The sequence below is a fragment of the Exophiala bonariae genome (assembly GCF_035927105.1).
Source record: "Exophiala bonariae strain CCFEE 5792 chromosome Unknown scaffold_4, whole genome shotgun sequence".
In the NCBI taxonomy this organism is placed as follows: domain Eukaryota; kingdom Fungi; phylum Ascomycota; class Eurotiomycetes; order Chaetothyriales; family Herpotrichiellaceae; genus Exophiala; species Exophiala bonariae.
Window position 1 is genome coordinate 1,292,392 of NW_027042479.1, and position 15,723 is coordinate 1,308,114.

Consider the following 15,723-nt stretch of genomic DNA (forward strand, 5'->3'; position numbering starts at 1 on the left):
AAAGGGACCTCGGTCTGAATATCTTGGCACGACTAACCTCTTTCGGAAAATGGAGTGCTCGGCCGTACAACTTGTATCTGTGTTTCGCCGTAGGAAGTCGGGTAGTATGACGTGCATGGCAAGGCAACTTTCAATAAATAGTCTGCCAATATCATTCCATTGTTAACGATTGCGGTACGAAGGCCATTTGGCACATAGGAGTGCATTGACCAAGACATCTATCACCATGGCTCTGTCATTTCAGGCATAGTTGTTTGAAAGTATCAAATTAGAGTTGTTTGTGGCTACTCCAACCCTGTCGACCATGCCCTGGTCACAATAACGCCACACCGATCAATCGGTCGTGATGGAGTCGTTCAAGGAATTCAAGATCACAGCGTCTGCGACCACGGACACTGATACTCATCCCGTTGAGAGATCGACCACCCAAGTCGATAACAGTGACCAGCCAGACGGGACTACTGATGACACTTCCGCAAATCAAAGTACAGCTCTAACCGACGTCACTCAACCCATCAACGTCAATCTCGAAGGTTCAGATGATGGAGAGAAACCAGTACCTCAATTGTTTCCCCTATTGTCGAATAATCCGCCAGAATCACCGACTTTGCCTCCCAATCGAAGGGACTCGGAAGACGACGATGAAGAGCTGGAATTATCCAAATCGTTCGGTCGAACGTCCAGCCCTGATCCGACTACACTCCAACGCAACAAAGGAGCACTAATCACAAAGGTTGGGGAAGAGGGTGTTGTTCGGATGCACAAGTTCACTTTGCACGAAACCGCGAACAAGTATTATATTGTGGGTTCTGATATCCTGGATTCTGCTTTCCGAATCTTGAAAATTGATAGAACTGCCGAACCTGGCGAGTTGAACGTTATCGAAGATGACATTGTCTACACCAAGAAAGAGACATTTCAGATCCTCAACGCAATCGATGAGGGTAATCGAGCCACTGGTGGACTCAAGCTGAAGACAACCTTCTGGGGCTTGCTTGGTTTCATTCGCTTCACCTCCCACTATTACATGCTCTGTGTCACCAAGAGAAGCCAAGTGGCCATGGTCGGAGGCCATTACATCTACCAAATTGACAAGACTGAACTTATGCCATTGGTCACTGCAGCCTCCACCCGGATCAAATCTGACAAGAGTTTGGAGGAGGCTCGCTTTGTTGGGATTTTGAACAATCTCGACCTCACTCGATCATTCTACTTCAGCTATTCTTACGATGTCACCAGAACTCTTCAGCACAATATCATGCGTGAGCGTCAGGCCCTGCAAGATGGACTAGCCGAGCCTGTGAAATGTGACCACAATGACATGTTCATCTGGAACCACCATCTCCTTGAACCAGCTAAAAGAGTTCTCAAGGCTCCTTTCGACTGGTGTCTTTCCATTGTCCATGGTTATGTGGATCAAAGCGCCTTGTCAGTCTATTGGGGACGAGTTGTCTACGTTACGATCATTGCTCGACGATCGCGCTTCTTCGCAGGCGCTCGATATCTCAAACGAGGAGCGAACGATCTCGGCTATGTCGCGAATGATGTGGAAACTGAACAGATCGTCTCAGAGATGCTCACTACATCTTTCCATTCTCCTGGCCCTACACTTTTCGCAAACAACAAGTATACATCTCATGTACAACATCGAGGAAGTATTCCCCTACACTGGACACAAGACAGTACAGGTGTCTCTCCCAAGCCAGACATCCATCTTAACGTGGTGGACCCCTTCTTCAGTGCTGCGGCTCTCCATTTTGATAATCTGTTCAAGCGCTATGGTACCCCAATCTACTGCCTCAATCTCATCAAGGCTCGCGAACGAACTCCGAGAGAGTCAAAATTGTTGAAAGAGTACACAGTCGCAGTAAACTATCTCAACCAATTCCTCCCCGAGGACAAGAGAATTCTTTACCACGCATGGGATATGAGCCGAGCATCAAAATCTAGAGATCAAGATGTGATTGGGAGTCTTGAGGCCATTGCGGAAGATATCCTGCCCAAGACTAGTTTCTTTCAGAACGGAAATGATGCAGAAAGTGGTCTCAAACTTCAAAGCGGCGTGGCACGTACCAATTGTATAGATTGCCTTGATCGCACAAACGCAGCTCAATTCGTCATTGCCAAAAAGGCTTTTGGATATCAACTCCAAGCTTTGGGTGTGATTGAGCATCCTTCTGTCGAATACGATTCTGACGCGGTGAACCTATTCACCCATATGTGGCATGACCACGGTGATACCATTGCAGTCCAGTATGGTGGATCTCACCTGGTCAATACTATGTCTACCTATCGCAAAATCAATCAATGGACAAGCCACAGTCGAGACATGGTCGAGAGCTTTAAGCGATATTACAATAATTCGTTCATGGACGCTCAACGACAAGAGGCATACAATCTTTTCCTTGGCAACTACATATTTGAGCAAGGTGAACCCATGTTGTGGGATCTTTCCACTGATTACTACCTGCATCATTCAAACCCTCGTTCGATGTTTGGGAAACGCCGTCCGAGCTATCGCCACTGGTACACCGACGAATACCTTGAACAGCCCCATATACCACCCACAATTTGGCCAATAGACTATCGTGACAGACCACTGGGATACTTTGACGACTTCTGGGTAGAGTACTACCGCCCACTGGCGCTCTCCAGTTTCAAAAAGTTGTTTTCCTTCAAGATGCGCTCCAATCTCAGGTATATTCCACTGAATTCCACAGCTGCAGGAAAGTATGATTTGTCACCTTTCAAAGTCCGTACAGCGAATGACAGTGAATCTGAGAATGGTCACGAGAAATCCCACGTCCGGAAGGGTGTGAAGATCGTTGCGCCCTCTGACGACGCCACAACGATCTCGTCCATCGATGGCGTTCTGAAATCGACTTCAAGCACCACGATGGAACCAGCTCCGAAGCCTTCGACCCTTGGTCCGTGGCTCGATGCACAGCAGCAGATGCATAACACCATGCAGAAACGACAATACACCGGAATAATAAAAGAGCCATCTTTTGAGGTCCAGTCTCCTGCATTACCAAGGATCCCGAAATTACCCACAGCAAACACATCCGATTTGACTGGGTCGTCCTTCGCCACTGGGCCACCCACCAAAGCCGATCTGGCACTCCACGCCTTCACACTACTGATCTCAAAATCAATTAATCCGCAAGTCCGACAGGCTGACGAATACCAACGATATGTTGCCCATCCTAGTACAATTCCCCTTGTGGTATCATCCGCCACCGACTACTCATCAGCACCGCTCGAGTATTTGGAATACCTGTCAAAGACGGCCTCAGATCCAGCGGAACACAAGGTTCTTCGGGCTTACGATGACGAGCGAGGTGCCGTCAGCCTGACACTAGAGGAGCGAGCGGAGGCCAGCCTCGACGACTATGTGGAGTATTTGGCGAGTGGGAGCATGGAGGAGCCCTTGACGGTGTTGGACGAGGACACAGGAAAGAAACGTTACAAGGCGTACCGAAAATGGCTGAAAGGGAAGAGTCTCTTCAAGCAGCGTCCGGTAGTTGGCGACGAGATGGAAGCAGTGGGAGACACTGGTAGGGATTCATATTCGACGATTGGAAGACTTGTATCGTAGTCTGAAGCATACGTGTTAGCCGGGGGAGCCACAGGTAGGACTTTGTTTGCACTTTGTAGCTATTCTATTGCGATACCCCCTAGAATTACATCTTAGTTATTAATCCATGCCTCAAACTTCCGGTTTTAATCTCATATATCCTCAAACAAGCCGGTGAGATCTTCCTCTTCGCCCAACAATCTCTTCCTACCAGCCGCCCACTTATCCTTGTCTACCACTTGCCCGAGCCTTCGAGTGACCTCCTTCAACACGGCCTGGATCTCCTGGACACCACCCTTGCTCTCCGATCGCGTGACATCGAGCTCGTCGAGACAATTCACCCAGCAGCCCACCAGACCCCTCAGGATCTCCGACCACCACAGCTCACGAACCCTGGGCTCACACTCATCCAGCACAACGACATAGACCCGCAATATCTCCTTGACCAAGTCCGGCGCAGCGAGCGCAAAGGGATCCATCAGTCCTCCTCTCATCATGGGCAGGAACTCCCGTAGATACCTGACGCCATCGATACCCATACGTGTCATGACAGGCGCGATCTGCGACACCAGATACGTCGTCAGAGAGATGGAGATGGAGGTGGAGAAACTCTGGCCGGCGGACAGATGGGACAGCGACGCCAGCACGCCATGGCGCAGCAGCAGCTTCAGACGCTCCTGCCGGCCCGCAAACTCGTTGGAATCGCCCACAGATTGCTCTGCCGTCACTTTCCCCGTCCTGTACCTGGCGTCCACGACGGCGAAGAAGGCCGGATACAGCGCGGTCAGAACCTCGAGGCTCTCCTCTTCCGGCGTCAGCGTCGGTAAAAGCATGAAATTCGCTTTGAGCGCGTCGAAGAAGACATCTCCAAGCCCAGTCTTGCGCAGCATCTCGCTCTCCGTCGACGCCAATGCTTCGCACAGAAGCTGGAGCAGTTGACATCCCGCCGCTTTGAACGCAGCGTCACCGTCGTCGATCATATTGAGGATCGGCGGGATCAGGAGGTGGAAGTGTGCTTCCAGCGTCTGTTTTCTCGTATCGAGGGGGAGGGTTCCCGAATATGATGTGATGATGTAGTGGAGTAGTGGGACCGTGAACGGTGTTTTCCATGGCTTGAGGTCGTCGTCGGTGAGTGGGTAGTTGAACCGGTTTCCTAGTGATGGGCCCGGTGGGATCAGGTTCTTCCGTCCCATTGATGTTAGGGCTGGGTGTTTGGCGCTGGTGAATAGTGGTTTGATGATTTGCGTTAACAGGTCCAGAAGTGCGCTGGGAAGGGTGTCGGGTTTTGATGTCGAGTTTTCTGCGAGGATGTCGTGCGCTTTTTGTCGGAGACTGACCACTTGTGCATTGTCCTTCGGTGATGGATTTGAGAGCACGTCGAGGGTAGTTTCCAGTTCCATGATAGTGCGCAATGGCCGTCTCGCCAGTGTCTATAGGACTGTACAGACTGTTCGCCTAAGGAATTAATCGTTGGTGCCTGTGGTCCTGGAATCACGGTCATGGACTAGCACATATTGGCAGGGTTTTTCTTCGATGCTGATGGGAAGTCCAATTTTGGGTGCGACAGTTGGAAAATAGGCAAAGTTACGCGTTTACTCACATGTACGCTGCTGTGTGTTAGGTCTGTTGACTTCGATTTTTACAAACGTTCCGGGTGAATTGACAATTTGTTAGTGAAGTGGTTGTCTACCCAATTATATGTGGTCAAGTTGCACTACAGGCTCTGGACAGCCTACTTCTGCACAAATATGCCTGCAATAACTGTACGAATTGGAAGGGGCCCTTATTGCAGATTTACAGTAATCATACCCCTTTTGTCCATGGATTTAGGTCAGATGTTGATCTGCGCATTAAATAGTCCAGTGGCGTGCGACAGGATAGGGAAAAGGGTTAGAGATCCACGAATTCTGTCATGTCCTGAGTGCTTGTAACGTTCGTATTCTTCTTTAAATCTGGTCGCTTCAATTATGATATCATTCCTCCACTCCCATTCTCCGAATTGGCCAACGACTATAGGGCCATTACTTTTTCCATCCCAAGTCCTTGGCTCTATCATGCCAGGTGCTCTTCTCATCCTCAAGAGCAGCTAGCTTCAATTCCAACTCTCTGATTTTCTCCAGTTTATTCTGACGATGCTTTCGAGAATTCATCGTGTTTCGAATGCGTTGCGCTTCCTTCTTGTTTGTCATGTCAACAAAGTGAATCTCAGTCCCATATTTCGTATTTGATTTGGCCTTTGATGATTTCTTGACTTCAGCCGTTGAGCCCGTAGCCTTCTGCTCGAGGACATTCACGGGAGACGACACCTTAGTACTCGCATTCGAGATATTTGATATAGGTCGGGTCTTCTCCACCCTTCCACCCTGCACAGGATGTGAGTGGCTTACAGTCTTCGGTAGACTGAAAGAGGATGGAGCAGGGGCCCTCCCCAAAACTGTCGGGTCAGAGTAAGGGCGTTTTCCAGGATCACTAACGGTGAAAGGATTGATGAAGGAAGAAGCAGGGTCCCGCTCCATAGAGATTGGATTGAAGCAAGGAAGATCCCCGGGAAAACTGACGGCAAAAGGATTGATGAAGAAGCCCTCGGGAAACGAGATAGATATATCATTATCTATCACCGGATCACAAAGGAGAGCTTCTCCATCAGGACTAGAGTCCAATGAGGTGTCCCCCATACCAAAATCCTCGTCGAAATTGACATTCTGCCAGTCATTGTCGAACAAGGCGTACGCACCGACATCATCGAATGCCGATACAGACACATGGTTGGTGTCAAAGTAAGAAGGTAAATTTCGCTGATCAGGTACGTTGACCAGAGGTAAAGACCGTTGACAGGAGTTGTAAACCGTGTGTTCCCAGTTGGGCCAGTGTAAATGGTCCTTATGGTGGGTAGAAGAGCGCTTCGAATCTCTTTGGCATGGCACTTGCAGTGAGTGGCATTGTGAATTACTATCCAAGGTGGAACCCCACCAAAATCAAAGGGAAACAAAGGTTGCCTTGCTTGATTGCCTGGTGCAAGGCCTTGGTGGTTCGAAGGATAGAGAGAAGAGAAGAAAGTGGAAGGTGGAGGTGGTCGCTTTACAAGAAGAAGAAGTAGTAAATCACAGCCGTCGACCGCCCCGGACGAGCACCCAGTTACCTTGATAGGTTAGCTCCTCTAAGCCCCAAGTGCGAGACTGTTGGTGACTGGAATGTAACGTCATCCCAATCGATCCCAATCGCCCGAACCTTGTGGTAGGCTATGCTCGCTTGGCGGACCAATATTAACTCCGAGGCTAAGCGATGACCAACTTACCGAGAGTTGAGACGGAATGATAGACTGATGATGTTCTAGACGTCCAAGAGAAGCGCAGCCTGGTGACTTCCACATACCTGAATTCGATATGGACGATCCCCCGAGAGGGCTATACATGGCAGCTTTGAAGAACAATTCCCTTGAGTAATTTCCGAGATACTGAATGAAGTCTAATTGACTTTCGAGATACCCAAACAAGTCGTAGACGGAATGTACTCTCATGTGTTCCTGAGAAGCTCTATGATGCCGTCAATGTTGATAAAGATGTACCGGTCTCACGCTGGTATTGGAAGGTCTCCAAGAACATATCCAGTAGCGATGATGAGAGAACATATCGATTGTCGAGCCGACATCGGTTGATTCTTCGTGAAAAAACATCTGATTTTGCCGATCTGAGCTTCTGTCGTTCTTTTTTCCTTGATAATTTCTTTTCAATCAGCGTTTCATGGTCTAGCCTCTCTTCTTACTTCGTTCGTCATGCTCCAGGACCTCTACAGGCTGCCAACGATGGAAAGTATCGTCTACGCAATTCACACGACGCAGCAAGTTCGACCGGATAACGAACTGTAAGGGCAGTCGAAAGGGACCATTTGTGAGGTATATCGCCCCGGGATTTGCCATTGGCCACTGGCACATTTGTTTATTGCCTGATATTATGTATATGAATCTAAATTATGGTTGTCCTCGTCAAGGGCGTCGTATGATTTTATTCCCAACCAATCGCTATGCAGGTCAATCAAAGACAAAATGAAAACCGAAGTTGTGGCGACTAAGCAACTCAATACGGAGTGGCCTGAACCATCCTCCCTCAAGCACAAGAGAAATCGATCAGAGGATTGTAGTCGTGATCAACAACAGCAAAGCTTGGAGAAGCCGAAAAGTCATCAAGGTCGTAGAAAAAGTAGTTCAAGCTGTTGAAGCTGGAACACGACACTTGCCACCAGAAGGTTTGAAGGCTGTCGATCGATGGTACCGAATTTCCGACGGTGTCCCCAGTGATGGGCTGGCCTGTTTCAGTGGTCCAGACTTCTTTGCCTTGTGACACGCTTCGGACTTTTTCTACTGCAGCCCAGTAGGCATTGCTCGAGGCACCATTGTCGATACTGACACCTTCCCAATAAGGGTATGCATCATTGCCAAGCCAGTCAACGGCATTGATCACAGCGGCGTTCGCAGGATCAACCCAGGCGGTCCAGGTATCGACGTGCCCAACGGATTTTCCAGATGCTCCGAGGCCCCACAACATGCCACGGACATCATTGATCTTTGCAGCAAGTGTATTGGCATCTGTATCCTTGCGATATAGATCCTCTGATCCAACGGAGACGGCCAGGATCCAATCTGATCCATATTGTTGAATTGCTTGTAGTAGAGCTTGCTTCTCGGCCTCGAAGTGAGCATCATCTTCAGTCCAGATACCGACCAAGAGAGTTGTCCCTGTCCGGATAGCGGCAGGTACTGCGTTTGCAAGAGTGTTGCAATCGCTTGAAGCGTACAATCTGACATTCTTGAAGTTACCTGGAAATCCAGCTATTTTGTTGAAGGCAAATTCCCAATCGGCTTCATTTCGACATGCTCCAGATGCAAGATTGGCACCAATATTGAAGCCTTTGTAGTATGCATCAACGCTGGAGACTGCTGCTGCGGCCAGAGTGAGAATAAGACCGGATTTCATGGTTGAATATTGGAAAATCGCCGAGTGAAATAGGAGAAAGAAAGGTAAACCAGAAGTACAGCAACCCTCGAGAATGATTGAAATGAACGAAAAGACTTGAGATAAGTTGCAAGGAAAAAAGAAAGGAATATATCAATGATGAGTAACGAAGTGTTGGAACAGAAAAATGGCAAACCTCTTCGTTACCGATATGTCCAGCCTTATCCATGTTGATGTTTACCAGGATCATGACCAACCTGTGGAGAAACGGTCAATTGATAGGGGGGAGGCCCGCCGAAAGAGTCCCTACAGGACTTGAATGAGGCTCCTTGAAGGGTGGCTTGGACCTGCATTGGTGGGCCATTAAGATTGAATGACGACCTAATCTTGAGTATTCAAGGCAACAACTTGTTGTTTGTGATGGATGTGGATGCGTTATATGAATCATGTCAACACATCGATTTCCGATGCTGCCGAGATCTGAAAATCTGCATGAGACTCAGGGGCAGACGACGCGTCGTCGGGTTCGAGAAGAAAGAATCATGGTGAAAGAAAGAAAGAAAGAAAGAAAGCGAAACTGAGTTGTGGCTACTGAACGAACTAAATAGAGGTGCAGTGCTGGCTTCTAGGCGCCCCAAGATATCTGTTGTCAAGCTTTTTGGCCGGGTCCTTACCAAAGACACCTAATTCAGTTCAGCTAGAAGATCCCAATTGCTGATCAGTGGTAACTATGGGGGAGTGCTCCGGGTGCTGGTGCGACCTTTAAACCAGCTTTCGGGTCGATCTGGTTAGGGAACGCTCTGGGCTGAACGAACTCAATCACCCCCAAGCTTCCAAGGCTTTTTATTCCAAGACACAACCGGTATGACATATGACGAAGGCATTCGTATGCCGTTTCAGCTCCTGTGTAGGCTCAATGGTGAGATTTTTCTTTCATATGTACGCGCCTCTCTCTTTTGGTTTTACACGACATATTAGATCGCTATTAATCCAAGGCCAAGTCTTGAGAACGCTGTGAGCGGAGATATTAAAGTACTGATCCATGGACTTGGGTAAGGGTGCAACACAAACAGCACCATCAGCATCATCAGCATCAAGAGGCCATCATGCTATGACCCCTCGAAAGGGCCGAGTCGCTGTAGTTGTTATAACCTTATCAATCCTCCTTCTCTTATGGCGTTTACCAAGGTCTAGTCATGGCATCTTTCCTGAGCCTCTAGGAGATGTTGTTCTGAAACCACAGGAGGAAGATAATCGGCCTGCCATACCCAGCATTCTTCGCCTACCCGACGTATCATCCACGGGTGTGCCTCGAATCCAAGCAGACTTCGTCGCCGAGAGTTCATCCGCAAAGAACACCAGACTGCAACGACTTCAAAAAATCAAGGCTGCTGCTCTACACTCGTGGCATGGCTATCGCAAATTTGCATGGCTGAAAGACGAGCTGGCACCAGTCTCAGGCGGTTCAAAGACCTCTTTTGGCGGCTGGGCAGTAACTCTCATTGACTCGTTAGACACTTTGTGGCTTATGGGTCTCAAGAGCGAGTTCGAGGAAGCTGTTCAAGCCCTCGTAGACATCGATTTCGAGAAGCCTGCGCATCTTCCTATCAATGTTTTCGAGACAACCATTCGCTACCTTGGGGGCCTGCTTGGGGCATACGACCTGAGTAACGGTGAGTACCCGGTCTTGCTCGAGAAAGCTATCGAGGTCGGAAACATGCTTTATGGTGCCTTCGACACGCCTAATCGCATGCCTGTTATACAATGGTCTAAGGTTGGCACGGAAGCAGCGGCAGGGGACACTCTTGTTGCTGAGCTCGGATCTCTGACCCTGGAATTCACAAGACTCAGTCAATTGACGGGTGATCAGAGGTACTATGAGGCTATACGGGGAATAACGAATTGCTTTGAATCTCAGCAAGGTCAAACCAGGGTGCCGGGATTGTTTCCCCACGTCGTCAATGCGAGAGAATGTTGGTTTGGTGATGGAGTGACTTTCTCGATTGGCAGTTCCGCGGATTCCGTTTACGAATATTTCCCAAAACAATACCAATTACTCCGAGGGCGTAGTCTACAGTATGCAAAACTATACTTGACTGCCAAAGAGCCTTTGAAAGAGCATATCCTGTTCAGACCATCAATTCCAGCAGGTCAGGACATTTTATTGGCTGGAATCTACAAGAAGTACCCGACCGGACGTGAGGAGTTTATAGCAGAGACACAGCACCTAGCATGCTTCGCTGGTGGCATGTTTGCTCTAGGAGCCAAATTGTTCGACATACCAAGTGATCTCAAAACTGCAAGAGACCTTGTGGAAGGATGTGTGTGGGCCTATAATGCGACGAGTATGGGTATCATGCCCGAAAGACTTCGCTTGGTACCTTGCCATGATCGACGGCAGCCTTGCAGCTGGGACGAGCGTCTATGGGACAAAGAGTTGCTGATGCTAAATTCCCAGGAGGAATCTGCCTCCGAGAAAGCGCTGTCCCAGGAGAAGCGTGCACAACGACTGGCGGATCGATTGCGATTGCCCAAGGGCGTCACTGAGATGTCCAATCGAGGATACGCTTTGAGACCCGAAACCATTGAATCGATATTCGTCCTCTATCGCGTCACAGGAGATGAGAGTCTTCGCGAGGTGGCATGGAGCATGTTTGAGAGCATCGTCGCGCACACAAAGACTGAATTCGGCTTCTCATCCATCGATGATGTGACAAGCACAAATCCGACGAAGATGGACATCATGGAGAGTTTCTGGATTGCGGAGACCTTGAAGTATTTCTATCTGCTTTTCGAGGACCCGGATGTTGTTAGTTTGGATGACTTCGTCTTTAACACCGAAGCTCATCCATTTAGACTGCAAGAGGTTTAGCTGGTAAGTAGTTAGACACATATCAAAACTGCATTATCTGTTCCAGGCTGATTGCCCACTGATGTTCCACTGATTTATCCGTTCAATCATTAATCATTGCTATAGCGCACGATGAGAGCAACTAGAAGATCTTTCCCAAGACCTCCTTTACGTCGTCAGAAATACCACTCTGGTGAGCGCTGCCTCTATTCGATTTCTCATGCCGTTCATTTCCTTTGACATCGAACTGTCTCCAAGTACGCTTGACATCTGGCTGTGCCGGCGTATCAGAGTCCAAATGTTGTTTGGACTCTTTCTTCCTCTTCATGCCCTGGAGCCTCCTGCCTTCCTCTACACCCTCCACGAACCTCTTGGTGTCGCGCATGATGTTTCTCCTCTCCTCATCTCTCCTGCCCTCCATCTCGCGCTTCTCCTCTCTAACACCCGCCATCAATTCCTCCCACCGCATGCCCCTCAGGTATTTCATGTTCCAGACGTCATCATGGTAGAATCCACCCTTCTTGCCGCCAATCACTTGAGCGTTTAGTGTTTCGGCACATCTCCTGGCGGTCTTTTTGGATGCGAATTCGATCCAGCCCTCGGTGTACAGCTGTCGGGAATTCTTCTTCGAGCTTGATTTGTGCTTCGAGGCTGGGGAGAGGAATAATCGTGCTATAGGTTCAAAGCCGCGCTGTGACAGAAGATTTCGTAAAGCTGAGGGCTTGAGGTATGGCGGTAGAGAGGAGAGGTAGATTACACCTGGTGGTGTATCCTTGTCTTTGGATTTTATCGTCCTTTTTTTCTGCTTCTTCCGGGATACCGCAGATATGCTCTCGTCCTCGAGAACTACACCCACCGATTCCCTGCTCTGCGTGGTCATCAAATCCTTTCCCGTGATCTCGGCACCTTCGTCGTGGTCTTGCTCTCTGTCCGGGCCGTTCGCTTCTTGAGCATCACGTATCAGAGCTACCGCGCGCTGCTTCGTCTGCCGCTTTTGCTCGTCCTCGGAGTCTTCACCTGAGGAAGTATGACTCGTCTTCCTTCTCTTCGACGCTCGACCAACTTTTGAGACTTCGGCGGCTTCTGAATCATATCCAACATCATTGTCAGACTCGTCTGAAGGGTGGTGTTGCAGATATGTATTGGCGTTTTCTGCGGCCATGGTTAGCAGTCTTTCAGACGCTTTGTGATTCAGACCGTTTGAGTCAATTTGACACACAGAGGCTGGGTGTTGAGAACTTGGTTATTGTCATTTAAGTCGAGGCCAGCGATAGAAATGCGGAGAAATTTTTCTTGCGTTGGAGAAGTTCCAATCACGTGGCCATCAAGTACTTTTTTGGGTTCACGTTATGCAAAGTTGACTTGGTAACTGAGATACTCACTTGCTCGAAAGTCCCAGTAAGCAAGTCTACAAGCTCTTGCTACGATCAAATTCACCCCTTCTTCCACTCTCCCTACATAACTCAGTCATGTTTGCTTCATTGCAGCCCAAGCGGGCCCAGGCGCCGGGAGTTCACAGGTCAGGACAAAACAGTCATGGCACAAACCCAACCAAATCGACATCGCCTCTTTCCTACGACCAACAAAGACATGAATCAACCGATACTGGTTCTGGCATCGTCGAGGCAAAAGAGAAAAATCCTCTATTCCAGAAGTGTGCCAAGGCCGACAACGAGCGTTGATTCTAGGGCAAATGAAAGCAACTTAGTCTCTATCACTTACGATTGTGGAAGGACATGAGAGAGGGAGGTTTCTTTATTGTCAGTGTGTTTCTCACCAACTTACTGGCCAGCACTTCGTTGGCGTAACCGACAAGGATAGCCGCAAGGTGCGTCTTCGGGGCCCCCGTAGAAGTCTGGTTGGGCAAGGCATTGCGGGAGCTAATGCCTAAAGCCCCGAAGAGGCTGACCAGTCGACGCCGCAAATGCGAGCTGCCCGCCAAATACCATCACCCCTGCGAAGTATGCCAATGACTAATTCAGTCCCGTCCAACGGGACCACATCAAGTGACAGCGTATATGATTAAATAGGTCGAATATGTCCTCAAAGAGGCCCGCATATCAATCGCTAAACATTTCTTAGTTTTCGCCCTTTCTGGTAAACTATTATATGATCGCCAACGACCTGCCGCCAATTGAAGCGTGTCAGACACACGATGAGACTTCTCAATGTCGAGACACTCAAGTTGGAGTCATATCACCATGTCGAGACGACTCCGCCGTATGCGATACTTTCACATGTCTGGGAAGAAGAAGAAGTCACCTTCCAGGATATTGATGAACCGTTCCTGGGTAAAGATTTTCGTGAATTACAGAATCGGTTCAATGAGCTCGAGAAGCGGTTCAACGACATCAGACAGTTGATTGCCGACTCTGGCTCACATGTCTCTGCCAGCACGAGCGACCAATCCCTGGCTTCGCCCGTGGATTCTTCATCTCTTGGATTTCATGATACCACAAGTGGCTCGGCTGAAAGCCCTGCATTGATTCAAGCAAGGCGTCTGAAAGGCTGGTCGAAACTTGAGGGATGTTGCCATGAAGCTGCACGATTTGGACTTCGTCATGTTTGGATCGACACTTGTTGCATAGACAAGTCGAACAGTTCAGAGCTATCAGAAGCGATCAACTCCATGTTTGCCTGGTATAGGGATGCTGAGCTATGTTTAGCCTATCTCAGTGATGCCTCCGATGTCAAGGACGCGTTTGACCACTCACGGCCGTCTAAATGGTTTAGCAGAGGATGGACGTTACAAGAACTTCTTGCTCCAAGCAAGATGCTCTTTTTCCAACGAGAATGGGAACCTCTGGGCACGCGGTCCTACCTAGCCTATCGCATCGAACAGATTACGATGATCCCATCGGTAGTTCTCCAGAACGGTATCACGACAGTGCAGGATAAAGAGTTCAGCATAGCGACCAAAATGTCCTGGGCAGCTCAGAGAAGGACGACAAGATCGGAAGATCGGGCGTATTCTCTGATGGGCTTGTTTGAAGTCAACATGCCCACTCTATATGGAGAGGGAGGACAATCAGCCTTTCAGCGCCTACAAAGTGAGATCTTTGCTGCGTCTGGAGACCACAGCATCCTGGCGTGGTGTTCAGATCAATTCAGAGTGTTGACAAGGCCACAAATTAATGTTACTATGTTGAAAACGGTTCCACGGCAGATTACCAAGTTGCTTGCGCCAGGCGTGGAATCGTTTGCGCCGTCACCACGCTATCAAGATCTCCCAGTGAATCTCGTCAACAGATTCGATATCGCTGCAACTGACACTGTAATCCCATTTTATCCAATGTTGTTACGACATCCATATGAGGTAAGAACTTCGAATCTTCAAAATTCTGGTTCCTGGAGCGAGGCCAAGTATTCTGAATCGAGTCATGGCATGAGAGTGCAACTACTCTTGGAACGAGTACATGCGGATCCGGCGACAAACTGTCACATCTTCATTGCACACTTGGCGTGCAGGACGGAGACATCTAATGAAAGACTTGGAATTTTGCTCATATCAGAGCGATTGGGTCAATTCCAAAGGCTCTTCCCAGACGTCCTTGTGTCAATCGATGACAAATTCCATAACCTCTCTCGATTGATACTGGAAGATGTGTACATCACTCAAAAGGGGTCGAGCGGGCAAGACTATCTTTCTCGCCCACCCAGATACAAGAGCATACCCAAAAATTTCTTCGGCAAATATAGCATTCGCATATTGAACCGGGAGGTCGAAAAGTCTGGCTTTGCTCTGCTCGAGTCAACACCATGCCAACGAACCAGTATACCAGGCGGTAAATTGCTGACGTTCGGCTCGATCATTCAGAAGCCTGGACCATCATTCGGCAAGCTCATAGCTTCAGAATATGCTGGACACCTAACATTCTCATGGGGAAGCATTAACTTTGGTCGAGCAAACATCCTCCTCTTCGGCCGAAAATGGGATCAGAGTTCACACTTGATTGCGGTGGTATGGCTGCGGTATCAAGATTCGCTCAAGATCTCAGTGCTTGAGGACGTTGATCCTGCCAATCCGATACCAGATGATATCTCTTTTGCCTCATACAATATTTATGACACCTTCATATCCCACTGGCAAGAGAAGGCAGGAGAGACTGGCGGAATCAATGTGGTATTTCAGGAGAACAAGGTAGATCCATCTTTGGGAGAAGAGAGGGAAAAGAAAATGCATGTAGTCATTTTGTAGGGTTCGAGATTAGAGCCCAGACACCTTCAGGAATAGGGGCTTTGGAAGTAGCCAAATCTACAGTTTCCCGGCTTCGTTGAACATAGTCTCGCACCACTGGGAGCAGGTCGAAAAGTACCATAATACAAATCAGACATCCATGGATCTC

General features: G+C 48.8%; 7 protein-coding genes across 7 annotated transcripts; 3 read left to right on the plus strand and 4 right to left on the minus strand.

The window, feature by feature from the left end:
* Positions 1 to 346: 346 nt before the first annotated feature.
* Positions 347 to 3,598, plus strand: LTR84_010039 (uncharacterized protein; the record flags this gene model as incomplete). The annotated part of the gene is made up of 1 exon (XM_064853577.1): positions 347 to 3,598. One exon carries the CDS (start codon positions 347 to 349, stop codon positions 3,596 to 3,598), a length of 3,252 nt encoding a protein of 1,083 aa, XP_064709976.1.
* A 131-nt stretch (positions 3,599 to 3,729) lies between these two features.
* On the minus strand, positions 3,730 to 4,977 carry LTR84_010040 (uncharacterized protein; the record flags this gene model as incomplete). Its single annotated transcript, XM_064853578.1, has 1 exon — positions 3,730 to 4,977. One exon carries the CDS (start codon positions 4,975 to 4,977, stop codon positions 3,730 to 3,732), a length of 1,248 nt encoding a protein of 415 aa, XP_064709977.1.
* Positions 4,978 to 5,598: 621 nt separating this feature from the next.
* On the minus strand, positions 5,599 to 6,317 carry LTR84_010041 (uncharacterized protein; the record flags this gene model as incomplete). Its single annotated transcript, XM_064853579.1, has 2 exons — positions 5,599 to 6,279; positions 6,312 to 6,317. The coding sequence occupies 2 exons, from the start codon at positions 6,315 to 6,317 to the stop codon at positions 5,599 to 5,601; spliced, it is 687 nt and encodes a 228-aa protein (XP_064709978.1).
* A 1,363-nt stretch (positions 6,318 to 7,680) lies between these two features.
* On the minus strand, positions 7,681 to 8,547 carry LTR84_010042 (uncharacterized protein; the record flags this gene model as incomplete). Its single annotated transcript, XM_064853580.1, has 1 exon — positions 7,681 to 8,547. One exon carries the CDS (start codon positions 8,545 to 8,547, stop codon positions 7,681 to 7,683), a length of 867 nt encoding a protein of 288 aa, XP_064709979.1.
* A 1,021-nt stretch (positions 8,548 to 9,568) lies between these two features.
* LTR84_010043 (uncharacterized protein) lies at positions 9,569 to 11,398 on the plus strand (the record flags this gene model as incomplete). The annotated part of the gene is made up of 1 exon (XM_064853581.1): positions 9,569 to 11,398. The coding sequence occupies one exon, from the start codon at positions 9,569 to 9,571 to the stop codon at positions 11,396 to 11,398; it is 1,830 nt and encodes a 609-aa protein (XP_064709980.1).
* Positions 11,399 to 11,519: 121 nt separating this feature from the next.
* Positions 11,520 to 12,539, minus strand: LTR84_010044 (uncharacterized protein; the record flags this gene model as incomplete). The annotated part of the gene is made up of 1 exon (XM_064853582.1): positions 11,520 to 12,539. The coding sequence occupies one exon, from the start codon at positions 12,537 to 12,539 to the stop codon at positions 11,520 to 11,522; it is 1,020 nt and encodes a 339-aa protein (XP_064709981.1).
* Positions 12,540 to 13,532: 993 nt separating this feature from the next.
* Positions 13,533 to 15,575, plus strand: LTR84_010045 (uncharacterized protein; the record flags this gene model as incomplete). Its single annotated transcript, XM_064853583.1, has 1 exon — positions 13,533 to 15,575. One exon carries the CDS (start codon positions 13,533 to 13,535, stop codon positions 15,573 to 15,575), a length of 2,043 nt encoding a protein of 680 aa, XP_064709982.1.
* Positions 15,576 to 15,723: the final 148 nt, after the last annotated feature.